The following is a 17,456-nucleotide window of genomic DNA, read 5'->3' as shown; positions in this document are numbered from 1 at the left end:
CTTCTAAAACTAGAATGAGTCTAAACCTATTAGATTCCCACTTTTGACTATCCTCTCCCACTATACTAGGAGAGAAGAAGAAAAATAACTTCCTTCACCTCTTTTAGTTAGTTAATGATACAGTGGTCCCGTCTCTCATATGAATAGAGACAAGACCATATAAGAAGACTGACTACACTAATTAGGAGGAGGAGGAGATGGCCTTCTTTGGATATGTAACTTGTTATGTTGAGGTGGACTGGGGGTTGGGGAACAAAACATGTAATGACAAGTCAGTCTTCAATGATGGCATTAAGGGCCACTGCCTTTGCTATCAACCCAACCAACTTTCCTTTACTTCCTTTGAATTTTGAAAATTTGTTGGGAAGTTGTTATCTAATTCATTTTGGCCAAAAAAACTCTCAGGTGGGTTTGTGCAAATATCAAAATATGGTTGTGCTGATAACATCTCCCACGACAAAACTGTGTTTTTTTCACTCGGAGCCATAGCATAGCGAAGTACTTTTATTAAGCAAAACTAAAGAGGATAAGCGGAAGTAGAGATGGGGCTGTTACTGTTTCTAGAAAAAAATTAAAAGACTGGTGGTAAAAGCTCCCATGTTTTAACCATGGACAGTCTTTAGCGTTTTTGTGACATCTCTCCGTAGTTATGAATTATGATGATAGGAGGGGTGGCCTTGGAAAATGAAAGGGTGACAGGATTACATAAAACTAGAGGCATATGTTAGACATATTAGGCCTAGAACATCGCTTGGCATTTCAAAGATGTATCAAAGCAAATGGATCTGTGAGCCAAAGATGAATGCTCTGATATTTAGTTAGAGATATGCTATGAGTCTTTACAAAGGTATATGCATGTCCCCAACTATGTTGGCACATCTTTATAGTATGTTCAAAGCAAAATAAATAAAGTATAAGTAGGAACAATGGAAATCTTTACAGTATGTTCACATATGTTCATTAACATCAACAATGAAGACACAATATTTTAGACAAAAATGGCAACAACAAGACATTTTTTCTACTGTTATTCAATTTTTGTGGACCTCACCAGTAGTGTAAAGCATTGCGATTATTAATTGAACAAGTAAAAAGGTATGATGCTATACGATTCAAAGTAGTAACTGCACTCTTAATCCACAAAGTTGGTTGTTACTTTCTGGACTAAATGTTGAACAAGTAAAAAGGGATGATGCTATACGATTCAAAGTAGTAACTGCACTCTTAATCCACAAAGTTGGTGGTTACTTTCTGGACTAAATGTTTTCCATAGACAACCGATTCGAACTTGGCAATCCCACCTGTTTTTTTCTTACAGAAGTCGAGAGGCTCTACAACAGCATCAAAATTTGGCTGCTCATGCAACAAAGTCAAGCGTAAGGGTGTAATCATATGAGCTTAAGTCACAAATATTGTTCTCGGGAATTTCTAGGCAACAGAAAATCTCGGAGTATTTTTTTTTTTCAGTTTTTAGGGTTTATATCAGGAAAAAACAATAAAAATAAAATCATTTAATTATATGTAAAAATCTAAAAAATAAGAAAAATATGAAATAAAAATATCGTAAAATTCATTATCAAAAAATATATATTGTGATATTATCGTGGTAAATGAAAATATTGCTATACTTTTAAACTCTAGGGATCATTTCGGGATTTTGTCGTTTTATCAAAATGTCGTGATAAAATCACAATATTTTGAACATATCAGAGATACTTGTGACAGCGTATGAGAGAGTGAGAGAGAGAGAGAGTGAGACAGAAGGACAGAGGTACCTCATAAAAGAAGGGTATGGAGACTCGATATTTTGAAGAGTTGTTCATTACTCGATGCAAAGTTGACTCATACAAACCGTTGGACCAAACCTGCATTTTTCACATATAGAGTGTACATAATCTCATCAGATTTGTGTGTGTGTGTGTGTGTGTGTGTGTGTGTGTTGGGAAATGATATTAGCACAACCATGTATTGAAAATTGCACTGACCCATCTTGTTTTTTATTATTTAAAGAGCTGTCAAGGACCATTACAGTTCTCAAAAAGCTCTTGCAAAGCAATTAAAAAGGAAATCCCAAAAAGCGTGTGCGCTTGTGCTTGTGCTTGTATAGTTAAGAAGCAATAGACTAGACCTTCAGCATGTCACCAATGTTGCAGACAAATGTACCAGGAATGGGAGGTGCACAAATCCACTCACCAGATCGGTTTCTCACCTGCAACACCATAAGAAAATCCCACTTAGAATATTATTAAGAAGTAAAAGATATCCCTTCCATAAGTCATGCACATAAGTTTGTGCATGTGCACACATGCACAAGAAGAAATTTGCAAGATTGCATATTTTCTCTCCATGTATCAGATCTCTACCCCAGTGGTAGAGAAAATCATGAAAATCCAGAGAAACTTTCACTTGAGCGACAATCCACGTATAAGATAGGTTCATTTAAACATAATGCATAGTGTGAAGCTCTTTCGCCAATCGTTTGGAGAATTTTGGTGTTCCTTTCTTACAGTTAATGGCCTTGCACGAGTTGCCTAGTTTAAAATTTTGACGTTTGTTTCTTGTTCTTTGTTTTTCTTGTATTTGGTGCCTTTTTGCCTTCTCTTTTCTTTAATCGTCACTTGTTCAATAAAAAACAAAAAACAAAAAACAATTATTTCTACTGGGATAAAAAGTGGTTTTAAAGTGTTTTGAAAACTGTCTCGCACTGTAGATCCATTACAATTTAGTAATTTAAAAAATGAGGAAAAAAATACAAACTTGAGAAAAGGGATGTGACCGAGAGAGAGTTCCATAATATTAGAACGATTTTCAATGAGATTTATTGAAGTAGATTACCAACTTGGTCCAAAAGGTACAAGCCACCACTCTCACAACCACGACCAATCATCTTCCTCGTTTTCAGGTCCTAAATATACATTATCATATTCCTCATTTTCAGGTCCTAAAAATACATTATGAAGGAAAGAAGGTTACACTATAGCTTAAGTTCTTTGGTTAGGCTACTCGTAAATAACAAATCTGAAGTGGACGAAGCATGAATAACATATGATTATGACAAATGAAGTTGTGACAGTATTCCGATCGTGGGAAAGCTCTCCTTTTAAAAAAAGTCATAAAGAGTGGAATTACAGAAATACCTTTAATGAAGGGTAATTGGGAATGATAAAAGAAATCAGCCATATCTGCTATACACATGTAATATCTCAAACATTGAGCACTATAATACATAATCCATGCCTAGATTACAAATGAAGTGCAACTGATTGAGTGAACCCAATAACTAATAAGGATGGCACTTCAGTCCTACACCGGAAATTTGTGATCCACCAATTTTGGTTGGTGGGAACCATGTGCTAAATGGAAAAAAAAGGGGAGATGCTGCATATCATGTCAAGATGTACCATATCATGTCAAGGCACCATCATTTCTGTGAAACAAAGGGGTGGAAGGCAAGACATTTTCCCATAACAAATTAGAAATTTGCAGCTAACCATATGCAAGCAACAAATCCAATCATGGGCGGTGCATGTGTGCACAGAAGGATCTACAAGTTGATTGTGGTGCTTAGATTCTGAGCTCATTAGTATGGATAAAATTGGATAAAATTACAGGTGGATTTTTTATGTTTGAAGTACCAAAGTACAAGTTCACATGCACATGTGACTGGAGGACATGATTAATAGACAGAGCATCCTCATGAGGAAGACACTTTTTGACCCCTAACATATGTCATAATTTAATATCGGCGTGCAAGCTCAGCACTCAAAGCTAAGTATTATTCAGACTGTAAGGCACAAGTGCGGTATGATGATGATAGGCTGATTTCTACAGCAAATTTGATAGATGATTGGTACAGAGCTTACAAAGATTTTTACGATTCTCATTTTCTATATCCGTTATTATTTTCGTATTGTAAGTGATTATGAACATTAATGGAATTTATGTCTAGGACACATTTACATTGATAAATTAGAATGTCTTACTAGCGCTAGTATGCTTGCAGTTTTAAAGAGGTCTAGTCAGATTACATGCAAGAGGAAAAGTGACCAACATCCTATTCTTGAAGCCCACATGTTGGAGAACCTACTCGAGATTGTGCATTTTGACATAGTCCGGTATCAATATCTGGTAGCAGGAGCTCTGAATATTTTATGACATCTATTAATTATTATTCAAAATACAGATGTGTATTTGATTCCTAGAAAATCAGTCTTTATATAAAGTGTATTGCCTAAAAGTACAGTTCCAATTTGTTAAGAGGATAAAAGATGTAATAACACCATCTCCAACGGCTTAAGCTTTTGGAGTAATTGGTTGTTTCACATGGTATCAAAGCAAAGTTCCTGAGGTTTTTTTTTTTTTTTTGAATGGTAGCAAAGGTCCTAAGTTCAAACCTCCTTGATGTCAGAAATCCACATGCAATGGTCAACCCAAAAGTGGGGACACATGTGCCACGCGTAGGCCAACCCAAAGAAAGAGGGGCCACACGTGAGCAAGGTTTTAAATTTCGGTTTCGGAATGTGTTTCGGTCCTCACCGAAACCGAAATTTTTGCCAAAATTTCGTTCGAAATCTTACGAAATCAAAAAAAAAAAAGTTGGTTTTTATCCCCCCTGAAATTTCGGTAATTTCACCCGAAATTTCGGTAATTTCGCCCGAAATTTATTTCGGTAATTTCGCCCGAAATTTCAGGGAGATATTAAATGACGAATAAAATCAAATATTTTCCTAGAATTTCAGGAAAACGAAATTTCGAAATTTCGGTCGAAATAAAGTAATGTTCCAGTTTCACCCAATTTCGATTTCGGTATCGACCGAAACCTGAAATTTCGGATTTCGGTCGAAATTTAAAACCTTGCACGTGAGGGGGAGTGTTAAGAGTATAAAAGATTTAATACCACCTTCTCTAACGGCTTAAGCTTTTGGAGTAATTGGTTGTTTCACACAATTGAACCAAAAGTTAAAGATATTTAGAACTGAGTGAGGTGGTGAATACAATTCCGATTGTTCGAAGAATTTTGAATATCATGCGGTGCATATTACCATAATGCAATGCCTAATACAGAACAAATAGCTAGGGTAGCAGAAAGTAGAAATTAAGTTAAAGTAACTAATGGACGTAGGTGTAGCTGTCACAACAAAGTTACTTCCCGGGAGCCCATAAGAGATGTAATTGAACGACAACAATTTTCGGTTGTGTCAAGTTTGTAATTGTACCATATAAATGTAAGAATTAAACCCCAGTTAACCCATGGTGTAACTTCAAAGCAGAAGTTAATATTTACAAATCAGAAATCTGGTTTGAAGTAACACAAACCTTCTAGTTTTGTAATTTTTGTATGATATAATGAATGTCAGTAGTTTGTAGTTCCAATAAAATATTGACCAAAAAAAAATAATAAGAAGAAACATTTGGATTCCCACTTTGTCCAGGTGAGTAAACCCACAATTTTATCAAGGGAGAATCATTTGTGAAAGAACACTCAGTCAATATAATGGACATCTATGATTTGCTTATAGGCAGAGAAAAGCTAGAATACTACATAAAAGTGATGGTGAAAAATAGCATGACTAGTTAATACATGGTTTTTACTACTTGTAGGTAGGAACCTAAAGGATGACAAAACACTAAAATATGATTACATGGCATGCTAATAACCAGTGCTAGAACTAGTTGTTAAAATTATGAGAAACTATGGAATATTTTGCAAACAATGTTTTTGTCAGTTTTTAGAATGATAATGAGAATTGATTTTATTACGTGTGATTCTACCCTCTACCTTCTGAGCTACAAAATAAAATAAAATAAACTATAATGTACCTGAAGAGCAGAAATATCATCATCCTGGTTTACCAATGTCAAAAGACCTGTCAAGCAAGATAATAGAACAATTAGGATACACATAACCAGTGTTACCTGGTTCACAGAGCACATAGCCGTATTACGAATCCGTTCGGCGTTATCCGTTCGGCGTTAACCGTTCGGCGTGAACCGAGCCAAATGGTAAATAGTTCGATGAGTTATTTCTTTCCACCGATTTTATAGTTATTTTGTTTTTTCAACTAGGTGCCTGCCATTTAGTGATTGAAAGTGAATTCCTACTATTAAGTCCCAGGTCCAGAGCACATGCCAACTGGAAAATTACAGTCTAATTTAATTTTTACAATCACGTTGTGCTGATTTGGGTTGAAATTACAGCCAGATTTCTGATGCTCATTTAGGAAAATTGGGTTGACATAAAAGGTAGTGCACTATTGATCCTTCACACACACGCGCACTACTCGTTAGGAACTCATTGTTGTTCCCTTTGGGAGAAATGACTGATGAAAGTAGTGCTTGTTATCTTATGTGATCTAATTTGAAATTGGATCAGCCTAAATTCCATTCCTAACACAAGCCTAGTATGTGATTCTGACGATATAGGTATATTATAGGCTATGAAATGTTTTCATTCATAAATTATCATATATAGAAATACATATGTGGAAAAAGTGTTTCTGGTTAACTTATCTGCTCCGTCGACCAGAAACAGAGTGGGGCCCATGTTGTTTGGGTGATGCAAACCATTCATTTGATGGGCCCTGACATAGATAGGGTGTGCCCAAAAATCAGCTCCATAGGATCATCCTAACCCTTGATTTGGTTAAAATGGACGGGTATAAACCTCCACAAATCTGTCCATTTTTAACCTCCACAAATCGAACGGTTAGCATGATGCTATGGAGCTGATTTTTGGGCACACCCTATCTATGTCAGGGCCCATCAAATGAATGGTTTGGATCGCCCAAACAACATGGGCCCCACTCTGTTTCTGGTCGACGGACCAGATAAATTGGAGCGAATGGGATTAGAGATAGATCGTCAACTAAACTAGCAAATTGGAGTGAACTAAATAAGTGAATCGAAAAAGCAAACTGCATTCATATGTAACTTGTGAACCATGAACCAGAACACGAACCAAGCAAAACAATGAACCAGGCGACGCAGCTTGTAACTGAAACATGAGTACTTTGGTTGGAGTCAGATACAGGCAAAGTTTCAGAATACAGAGCTTGAGATACAACATGCTGACACACCCGTCCAGTTAGATGATGGTATCAAACCTTAGTTATTATATAAGAGCAATGATAGATACAAGGGAGCCCTTGCATAAAGAGCCAAAAAGGGCTCTTCATTGGATCCACGTCATTTTAAGTTACAATTTAAAATTGGTTGAAAAAAGTAAAATCAGTTACATTTGATGACGTGGATCCAATCCAGAGCCCTTTTTTGGCTCTTTATGCAAGGGCTCCCTTGTATCTATCATTGCTCATTATATAAATATTAATTAATATACCTAAAATATATGCATTATCCTTATTGATAACAGTATCAATGTGTGTGACTTCTGTGTCCAACAATCGTTCCTAACACAGCAATTTTCCAATGTATGAGGAGCCCTTGTTATACAGATAGTAGTAGTTAACTATTCTCAGCCTAATTAACTGTTCCTAGCCGCAAAGAGAAGAAAATGCATCAATATACAAAAATGTGTGCATGAAAAATTTAGTAGCATTCCATTATTTTCAGATGTAGAGAACAATTATTATCTTCTTTAGACTAAAAGATATGGGAAAAGAAAATAAGGGAGATGATATTATCACTCCCCCTACATTACGCACGTGCCTCCCTTATTTCCTGATTTGACATGAACAGTGGGCAACTTTAACGCTTTTTGACGTCACATCAAGTTATAAGGTGGGCGCATGCCTATTGCAGGGGGGGTGAAAATATCATCACCCGAAAATAATTCAGAAACAAATAACTTAACTGAAATGAGCTAAAATCTTTTAGGCCTAATCATTGAGAATACAGATTCTTACCATAGTCTGTGTGAGCTCCACTGGATTTGTTCAGACAGAAAACACGAAAAAAATGCATTATTCACACAAGATCCTTTAGAATGCAACATAGCAAAGTCCAAGCACATCCTAACCAGTAAATCCAGTATTTTTGCATTACCATCCTATGCCAGTATCATGTAATTCTGAGCGTTCGGTATCAATCAAGCTTGGATAACCAATTATGCGCAACACCCAAAATGGATCTCCAGCTCTTTCACCTTCAAATGTGTAGAGAGATCCACCCAATGCTAAAGCAATTCCCCTCATGATTGTTCTTGAAAGATCTGAAGATATGAACATAGAAAAATCAGTAAAAAAGGTATGAACAAATGAGAAGCAGCAGAAAAGGAATAGTTTAGTCTGGAAAACATGCCTCTAAGAAGGATGATATACTCTTCCATCAATTGTTTGAAGTTTGGAGGATAATCTGGCCTGTATAGTCCAAAAATTCATTTAGCCTTTCTAATGCAATAAAAATTAAACCCATCCAATATTTAATAAATTTTACGTTGTAACTAAATACAAAAGTCCACCATTAAACACTGTTATTGCCTTCACTTTAGAGTTAGTAGAATAAGTTGTAGAACAGAAAACGGATCATTTGGGATAAAACAAGTTTAACATATCACACGTACATGGGCAGAAGAGAAATATGAACAATTTCCGTGTTTCTGTAGTCTCCTTGAAGCATCAATTCTAATATAAATACAGTGGTTTAAACATTGGAACATACCAAAGTGGGTGGGATAAAACAAGAAGTCCTTTGTGTGTGTGTGTGCGTGTGTGTGTGTGTGTGTGTGTGTGGATAGATAGATAGATGCTCTGAATAATAATAGAGTACTGATTTTGTGACGAACAATACATTTAATTTTCCAGCATTGCAAGGGCTTTTCGTTTAATTTTCCATGTGTGACTGACCTTAAACTCACAGACATATTCCGACCTCCTAGGTCCAATATGAATTTTGGTCTTCTGATTTTGAAAGTTTTGATGCTGTTGACCATAGCACAAGCTATTGTTAGGTGTATATAGAGAGTAGTGACGTAAGCTAGTTTTATAAATGTTGCTTCACCCTCGTTAAGGGTATTATGGTCATTGTAGTTGTCTATGAGAATATAGAAAAAGAGTTCAATTGTCTCCTCAAGCATTTGACACATTTCTCTGCTCTTCTTCTCCATCTTTTCTCTTTCTCTCTCTCTCTTTTCTTCCCATCATCATCACTGATCTATCCAAGCAACATGGTAACAGAGCCAAGTTCCTTGGAATTTTTTTTTTTTTTTTTACTTCGCCAACTCATTTCACTGTTGACGTCTGTCCCAGGCTTCGCTGCTATCAGTCCTTACTTTGCGGCCTTTTCAAAGGGGTTCTCTTTCCTATCACAGTTGATTTCGCCTTAGGAAATCAGATTTGCAATTGGTTTCTCAATCGGATACTCCTAGATCAAGTTATCATGTTTTGGGGCTTTCCCATTGCATTGATACAACCAGATTTTAGTGATGTTGTTGTTTGATCTTGTTTTAGATGGATCTGTTGAGGCTTGCATCATTCCTTTCTGTCCTTTTTGACTCATGCAGCCCCTGGAATTCATCATTTGAGTCTCCACTAAGTATCCAAGTTATAGTGATGCTTTCCATACTACAAATGTGCTTCTCTGTTTGCAATGATTGGCAATCGTGAAATCTAATGTGATTATGCATTCATGGTTTTGTGATAGTGAATTTTTAGCTCACAGACCTGTGCACTTTGACGGTTATCATCCTTAATTAGTGGGGTAGCTCCTGCTATATTTTCTCTGTTCACTTTTGACTGGTATTAGTCTGTGTCCCAACCAGTTGGACTATTTTCGTGGAAGATTGTTATCAATTTGCGCTTAATTTCCTTTTTAGGATTGCAACATGTTTTTTTGGTTCTTGGTGTAACACCATCCCAGATATAACTCCTATTGATGGCTATAAACCAAAGGGAGCATAAAATATTCCCACTAGTAACACAACAATTACGCTTAATTCATCCACTTCCTCGCAATGGGCTACAATTATCACCCTTTACATGCAAGGTCATAAAGATTAGGCTCCTAATTGGAACTACACCTCGGCCTACGACAGGCTCTCCTAATGCCGAAATTATCCTTGGTTGGCTATTTAAGTCTATGGATCCATATATAACGCTCGGGTAAACATGTTGTACAATTCAGCTTCAAAACTCTAGAACAATTTGGCTGCGACTTTTTTTTCTGATGGCATACGTATCCCCACCCCAATTTTTAGGTTGGGACCATTCCCTACGGATGAGCGCAATCACCCATGAACCACACGCATTGTGGGTATGCCCGAGGGCATTCGAACTTGCGGCAATGGGGAGCTTACCCATGACTTTAAGCCTAAGAGCCACACCCGTTGCCCCTGCTGAACATGATAATTGTGTTTATAAACTTGCCAAAGTGATATCAGCATATAAGAAAGAGGATCGATCCATTGGGTAGTATTTCAGTTTATTGGAGAGCATGTGGGAAGACGTGGCAGTGGACATGGTCGGGATACAGAGGGAGACCGGGATGGTGATCAAGGACGTGGTAATAGAATGATTGCGTATTGTGGGGAATCAAATAGTACATTTGATAATTCCAGGGACAAGTTTGAAAAACCAACATGCACATATTAGGTTACCTATACAGCTAATGGGGATGATACTGCTAAACATGGTCCCATTGATAAACAACAACATGCAAACTAATCCTATTTGGTTTGGTAGTTTAGGTTTGATACATGAAGAATGAGAAAGAAGGAGATGAGAAAATAAGGAAACTTATGAGAGAAACGGGATATTAGAGAGTAATTAACTTTCTAATCCCAGCATATTTTGTATCCCTCTCTAGGTAGACACTTAAACATAACATACAAATATGACACATAAGAACTAAATACCCCAGATAATCTATTCCTTGGGGATAACATATCAAAAATCCTTTCCCATATAATATCCTGTGAAAAAAGCACCAATATTCACCCGGTGAGCATGAGTTTATTATTTGATGTTTCTAGACTTGAAAACTTCGTCTTAAGCCACATTCAATAACCTACAACCATTTTGTATTGCAATTCAGAACCATGGTTTAAAACTTTGGTTTCGGTACCGGTTCAGTACTTGGAATTTCCGAAATTTCGGTCGAAATTTGGTAATAAATTAAAAAAGTGTACTTAATAAATTTCGAAATTTCGGCCGAAATTTTGTAACACTTTCTTTTTTTTAATTTACATTTTCTCGAAATTTCGGACCGAAATTGCCAAAATTTCCGAATTTCGGTCTGAAATTTGGTAAAGGCCGAAATCCGAAATTTCACCAAATTTCGGTTTCGGTCGAAATGTAAAACCATGTTCAGACCCAGGAGTCCCTCCAATCATTTAAATTCATATTAAAAGTAAAGATACAGAAACCACAGTTCAAGAAACAAACAACGCCTTGCATCTCATACCATATGTTTGATCCTTCTAAAGCTTTACCAAGCTGTCCATGAACCCCATGTTCGACTTCCCTGTAACACTGTTACCATAAAGGAGGCATCCTTAAGTATTTTACCAGAAATCGTTATTCAAAAGATTGAACAGAACTTTTATAAGTACCTAACATAAAAAAATATATAGTGGAACAATAGAATGAACTAGGAAGAATTTAATTTACATCGATGGCTTCATGCATATCAAGTTTGCCTTCGGTTATATTTTCTCCAACTCTCTGATATCCTCTGCATTTAAATGTTAGCTCACAGTTGCAATATATTGCTTGAATTCCTGAGAATATAAATTAAATTTAAACCAACCTAAATCCAGTCATTGCACACATCTTGATCTTAACTTTTTCCTCGTATGGTAGATGAAAAAATTGGCGGGTCACATCCCTAACGTCTTTAATGAGGGAACTACAAATCCCATGGCCCTTCTGGATAAGAACAATAGCATCAACAAAAGTTGTGAGAGATTAAGATAACATGCTAAAAATATAGTGGCAGAAGCTTGATTGATTGAAGCCAATGCACAAAATGACTTTAGATAATGATAAATAAATAATTCCTTTTTATGCTATAAAAATGGGATGGTTATTAAATTTAGTAATTTAAATTCATTTTGAGAAAAACTTAATTTTCCAATTAATGAAAACAAGGGCCCAGAAGACGACAAGAGCAAAAACTACAAAATTGGTATCTCAGACAACTCTATTACAACCGAATATATCACCCCATGATTTTCCAATGTACCAGCCCTGGAGGATCTAATGGTTAGGGCCAATTAATGAAAACAAATCCAAAAATAAGCAACGTCAATACTGGTAAGTCTGCAATTGAACTAATTACAAATGAATATGAGAGGTTTTGATTCTGTTTCAAAACCAACAACCAAACGGCCAGCATTGGGTTTTGATTCTTTCATATATTTTAGAAATAACTAACGGCCGTCTAAAATTTCTCTTGCATCTGAATCTTTCTATTAAAGAATCTGCCTAATGAGTTGACAAATAAATATTAAGAAAGGATAAAAATCAAAGGAATAACATCATATAACAAGCTAAAATAAATAAAATAATAGATGCTAAAACCACAAAAGTGAGACCAAGGTTGTCAAGCCAAGAGATTAATTGAATCTTGGAAAGGAGTATATTTAAGGGAAAGGAGGGAAACAATGCTCGTATGCCACATTTACTTGGAGATCCAAATGCATGCATATTATCAAAATAAATTCCAGATAAAGCTCCAAGTTGTTAAAAATCCATACTCAAAGTCAAATGCAAAACAAACTCATCTGAGCAACTCTTTCAACCCAGAAGAAACAAAAGCAAAGACTGCTTCAAAGGAACATAAAATATAAGTGCTACACTAAAGCAAAATAGATATAACGACTATTTAGCTAAGATCAATACTCCAATCACCATAAAGCTCGGACTTGAAAAGATTTTTTTATTGGCCTCAGACTTGAGAGCATCCACAGAAAGAAAATCAATTTACAATATCAATATATGATCTTAATATGGCACAACTTTGGTCACATGCCTGCTTAGTTAATATTAGATCTAGTTTAAATTTAAAAAAATAGCCATTGCCCAAGATTGATTGCTCTAAACCAACATAATAAATATGAAATTTCAAAAAAAAAATAAGGGACCAAATATGCCATCTCTAATGTTATATTAACTATAGGATAACCCATTCAACTTAGGACAGCAAAATCCAACTTGGTCTCCATTATTATGCAATGATACGCCTATAGTGACTTCCACCACTATTAAATATGGCACTTAATATACATACACATAAATACGTACATAACACCAGAAGGAGAATAAACAATAAAAGAAGCTCAACATTTGTCTGCTGCAAATCCATAGGGTTCAACTTTCGGATGCAAGTGAACCATCAACATTCACAGCTCTATATTTCTCAGAGTTACTCAAATTTACTACTTGTTAAACAGCAAGCAGCAACAGAAGACTAATATTATCTATCACTTGGCTTTATATATAATATGTACAAGTAAAAAGGACATGTACAGTAAATACCACATAGAAGAATCCAATTTCTCCACAAGCATGATCTAACATTCTAATGACTTCTAGCACGCCAATGTCCTCAGCCATCCGGGGATCATCACGTTTATCCAAGAGAGGACTAATATCTGAATCAAAAGAAGCGTTAAAAAAGATCAAAATGATGCAATAAAATTTTCAAAACAAAAATGCAAGGATATGAAATAAAAAATTAAAATAATTGATGCATTACTTTTTCTCTTAAAAGTTGCACCAGCAACATAAAACAATGATATGCAAAACATGAAGGCATAATACATTACAAAGTGCACGAAATTGCAATCATGATTTTAAAATTCCACTGACATGTAGATTTCGGCCAACATTTGTCGACTTCTGTGGGGATCAGTTTGAAGTTTGATTCCTTGCATGCACCAACATATCCAAAAGCCCCAAATATCTAAGAAATATTAATGTTTATTCCATTAATAAGGTAAGTTGGAAAGTAAAAAAATGGCATAATCTTTATTTTTCAAATCATTTAAAAAATCAATGTTTAGAATGAACCTAATTGTTGCAAACATAAGCGACAGCATGTCAGTAGGTGTTTGATCTTGCTACCATAATGAATGGGTCTGTTGCTTATGTGATGGTTTCTAAGTGTGAATTTGTGCTTATTATAGCATTTCCTGAAGTTCCATCTTAAATTTTCAATGTTCCCATGGACTTCCATAGACTTCTATAATTTTTACAAGATTTTCATGGACTTTTATAAACTGCCACGAAGTACTTCCACTTCCGTGGGGATCGAAGCCTAGACCAAAACCTTTTTTAAGGATCCAACTCAAAAAAAGGGGATAGAAATTCACAATGATACACATGATCCTGTATCACTACATCTACAGAGAAAAGAACCAAAAATAAGGAAGAAAGAAAAGAAGTCCAGCAACTTCGAGTGGACAAGAGGATGCTTTTGCATCTAGAAGCAGTCGCATTTCTAAAATGTATTATCCTTTTGGTGCAAAGCATCATGTTAAATTGCAGGGGAGCAAAAGGGGTTAGCATTTCCCTTCATACCTCTGTCACTCTGTCCCTTCCCTTTATCTATCTATTTATTTATATACACATAGAAAGAGCCAGAGATGCACAAAAAACCATCCCAAAACAATAAACAATGATGTACTCTGAAGTAGTTTTATATTTAGAGACTTCCGAAGTCTTAAACCATCTAAAAGGGCCACGCATTCTGCTTGCATGTTGGATCCTTCACCTTATAAGTGAGAATGCCACACACATCTTTGCTTTATCATCTCTGATTGATAATGCCCCCACCCCCCTCTGACTTTCCTGGATTACCTCTGGATGCTCCATCAACATTTAGCTGGTCTGCTCCACTAAATAAGAGTAATCTTATTGCCTGGTGGTATTGGGGAATGTGAAACAACCAGTTACTCCAAAAGCTTAAGCTGTTGGAGAAGGTGTTATTAAATCTTTTATACTTTAACACTCCCTCCCAAGTGTCACCCCTCTTTCTTTGCGTTGGCCTACACGTGGCACATGTGGCCCCACTTTTGGGTTGAGCATTGCATGTGGATTTTTGACATCAAGGAGGTTTGAACTCAGGGACTTCGCTCTGATACCATGTGAAACAGCCAGTTACTCCAAAAGCTTAAGCTGTTGGAGAAGGTGTTATTGAATCTTTTATACTTTTACAGGTAATAATATCCAACCATCTTTAAATTTCGCATTTAAACATGTTATGGCATTGGAATGTAGATTTCCCACATATGCTTGGATCCACTCTCTGACTTTCTATATGATGAGGTTGGCATTCTTGGCTTTTCCTCCCCATCTCCTTGCCCAACTTTCTTTCCATAGCTCTCACACGATGAAAATGGGGATGCTTCTCACAATGACTCATACCTTCTTGTATTTCTTTTTCTTTTCTATGCGAAACCAAATCATTGCTCTATGAAAGGTTGTAAATCAAGTAAGATTCACAATCAATCTAGAATATTACCTCAAAAGCTCTCCATACTACAGTGGCCATGCCACCACTGACAAGTAAATGACTGTTGTCTTCTTCTTTCAGTTGCTTGCAACAGTTGCAGATAGACGCACATAGACATGAAAGGGACATGGGCACTTTTAACTCTGCTATCTACACATATAGCTTCTTTGAACGTCTTCCAGAAATGAACAATAATTTTACGGGGGATTCCGTCCCATATGAAAGTTGCTCATTCGATAGTTGGGCTTCACTCGTGCACAACCTTCCAAGCTATCTTAGTATGAAACTTTCTAATCTTGGATGGGCTCCATACCAACATATCTTTGCTACCATTTACAGGAATCTGAGTGTTGATGATATGTGTGAATCCATAGAGAGGAAAGAGGTTCCTTGGCCCAAATTCTAGTTTCTTTGATTATTGAGGAATTCCATAACCTGGGTGTTAATATTGATCTCCATCCTGTTACATTGTGGATAGATTGACATTAGTATTTCATCTTATATATATATACCTGAATTTTTTGGCATGGCAACATGTTTGCAAATTAAACTTAGGCAAAGTTAAACTTTTAGTGAAATAACTCAAAGTTTTAAATCATTGCAAACCCTGGTTGCTAGTTGATTATTTTGGAGCTGTACTTCTGTTTGTAAAATGAATGTACTTTTTTATTGAATTCTGACACTTCTATGCTCCTAAAGTTCTCTAAAATGAACCTGCAAAACCCTAACCTTAAATATATTAAACTATTAAAATAGCAAGTACTTCAACACAAAATTAAGTTGCTAATGTCCAACAAACTGTACAGGGAAACATCATGTTCACTGGCTATTTCTAACAGTAGGATGGTTGTCATGAAGACAAATAATGAATCTAAATTCAATTACCTATGAACCCAAGGGAACATGATGTTGTTTCCACCATAAACTCATTTAAAACAATAGAAAACAATACCATTAAAAAAAACAAAATAGAAAACAATATGTAACAAATGAATGGCTTGGGGACATGAAATAAGAAAACATCAAAGGTTCCTTAAGTAGTTGTGCAAAGACAATATGTTCAACATTAAGAAGGTGATCATTAATATACATAGGTAGATACAAATACCGCTTGAGTAATTGTGGTTGTGAACTTGTGATATGAAAATAAAACATGATACTCAGTACCCATGTGATGGAAAAGCACATAGACAGCAATGCCAATTGCAAAACACACAAACTACAACCAAAATGCAATTAGGGTTTCACACCCAATTGGAATTGGAAGGGATTAGCATGTGATTATTTTGGTAGCATGTGAAAAATCAAACACGTTAATCCCAACTAGTTGTTTTGGGTCTGGGAGATAAAAAGTGAAGAGAGATTTTCTCACCAATTATGGGAATGGATTTGAAGTCGGAAGCCATGGAAAGGAAGCTCCCTTGGTGGCGAAGAGTGCACGAGGACCTTGTTGTCTACGTAGAGTTTTTATAGGGGGAAATGATATCAGCACAACCATGTTTTAATTATTGCACCAACCTAGCTTGTCTTTTTTTAATAGTGCTAATATCAGAACATGGTTGTGCTGATATCATTTCCTTATGGCGTAAACTTGCAAAGTAGACTTGGCAAACGGGTTTGGGTGGGGTGGGCCGGGCCGGGCCGGGTCACAAATGACCTGGAATCTTACGGGTCACTATTCTGTGAACCCAGACCCCATCCGTATGGGCCGGGTGGACCTGCAGGTCACCTAGTTTTTTTTTTTTTTTTTTTTTTTCGCTGTTTTTATTCCCACACTATAGGATGATCCAAACCGTCCATGTGATGGCCGTAACATAAATAGGTTGTGCCCCAAAAATCATTTCCGTAGGATGATCCTAGCCCTTTGATCTATGGGTGAATTGCATATTAATATTTATGGAAACCTCCATAGATCGGAGGGCTAGGATCATCCTATGGAAATGATTTTTGGGTCACAACGTATTTACCTTGTGTACCTATTTACACTGTGTTGACAATTTAGATCATCCTATGATGTGGTCCGTACTGTATTTTCTGAAAAATACGGG

The 17,456-nt window shown here is 36.2% G+C and overlaps 1 protein-coding gene across 2 annotated transcripts; it reads right to left on the bottom strand.

Moving 5' to 3' along the window:
- Window positions 1–935: 935 nt before the first annotated feature.
- LOC143889601 (homoarginine-6-hydroxylase 2-ODD-233-like) lies at window positions 936–16,886 on the bottom strand. Of its 2 annotated transcripts, XM_077393867.1 has the most exons (13): window positions 16,781–16,851; window positions 15,418–15,868; window positions 13,431–13,546; window positions 11,701–11,819; window positions 11,562–11,625; window positions 11,356–11,423; window positions 8,257–8,315; window positions 8,002–8,167; window positions 7,863–7,882; window positions 5,821–5,867; window positions 2,129–2,209; window positions 1,776–1,865; window positions 936–1,353 (listed from the first exon to the last, which is right to left on the bottom strand). In XM_077393867.1, the coding sequence occupies exons 3-13, from the start codon at window positions 13,506–13,508 to the stop codon at window positions 1,225–1,227; spliced, it is 921 nt and encodes a 306-aa protein (XP_077249982.1). In that variant the 5' UTR covers window positions 13,509–13,546; window positions 15,418–15,868; window positions 16,781–16,851; the 3' UTR covers window positions 936–1,224. The 2 variants fall into 2 exon arrangements, with proteins under 2 accessions (XP_077249982.1, XP_077249981.1); XM_077393866.1 differs by lacking the exon at window positions 15,418–15,868 and having other exon boundaries at window positions 16,781–16,886.
- Window positions 16,887–17,456: the final 570 nt, after the last annotated feature.

This window comes from Tasmannia lanceolata, unplaced genomic scaffold, assembly GCF_043159265.1.
Source record: "Tasmannia lanceolata isolate RefF3 unplaced genomic scaffold, GAP_Taslan_0.1 ptg000013l, whole genome shotgun sequence".
NCBI lineage: Eukaryota > Viridiplantae > Streptophyta > Magnoliopsida > Canellales > Winteraceae > Tasmannia > Tasmannia lanceolata.
This window is presented reverse-complemented; position numbering and strand designations above follow the sequence as displayed.

What these genes read in the sequence shown, in the direction of transcription:
- LOC143889601 (XM_077393866.1), bottom strand. Translation starts at nt 16,814, where the DNA reads ATGGCTTCCGACTTCAAATCCATTCCCATAATTG. An exon ending in TTAGAAGGATCAAACATATG is followed by an intron (nt 8,316 to 11,355) that starts GTATGAGATGCA and finishes TGGACTATACAG; the next exon opens with GCCAGATTATCCTCCAAACT. An exon ending in CATGATACTGGCATAGGATG is followed by an intron (nt 7,883 to 8,001) that starts GTAATGCAAAAA and finishes GAACAAATCCAG; the next exon opens with TGGAGCTCACACAGACTATG.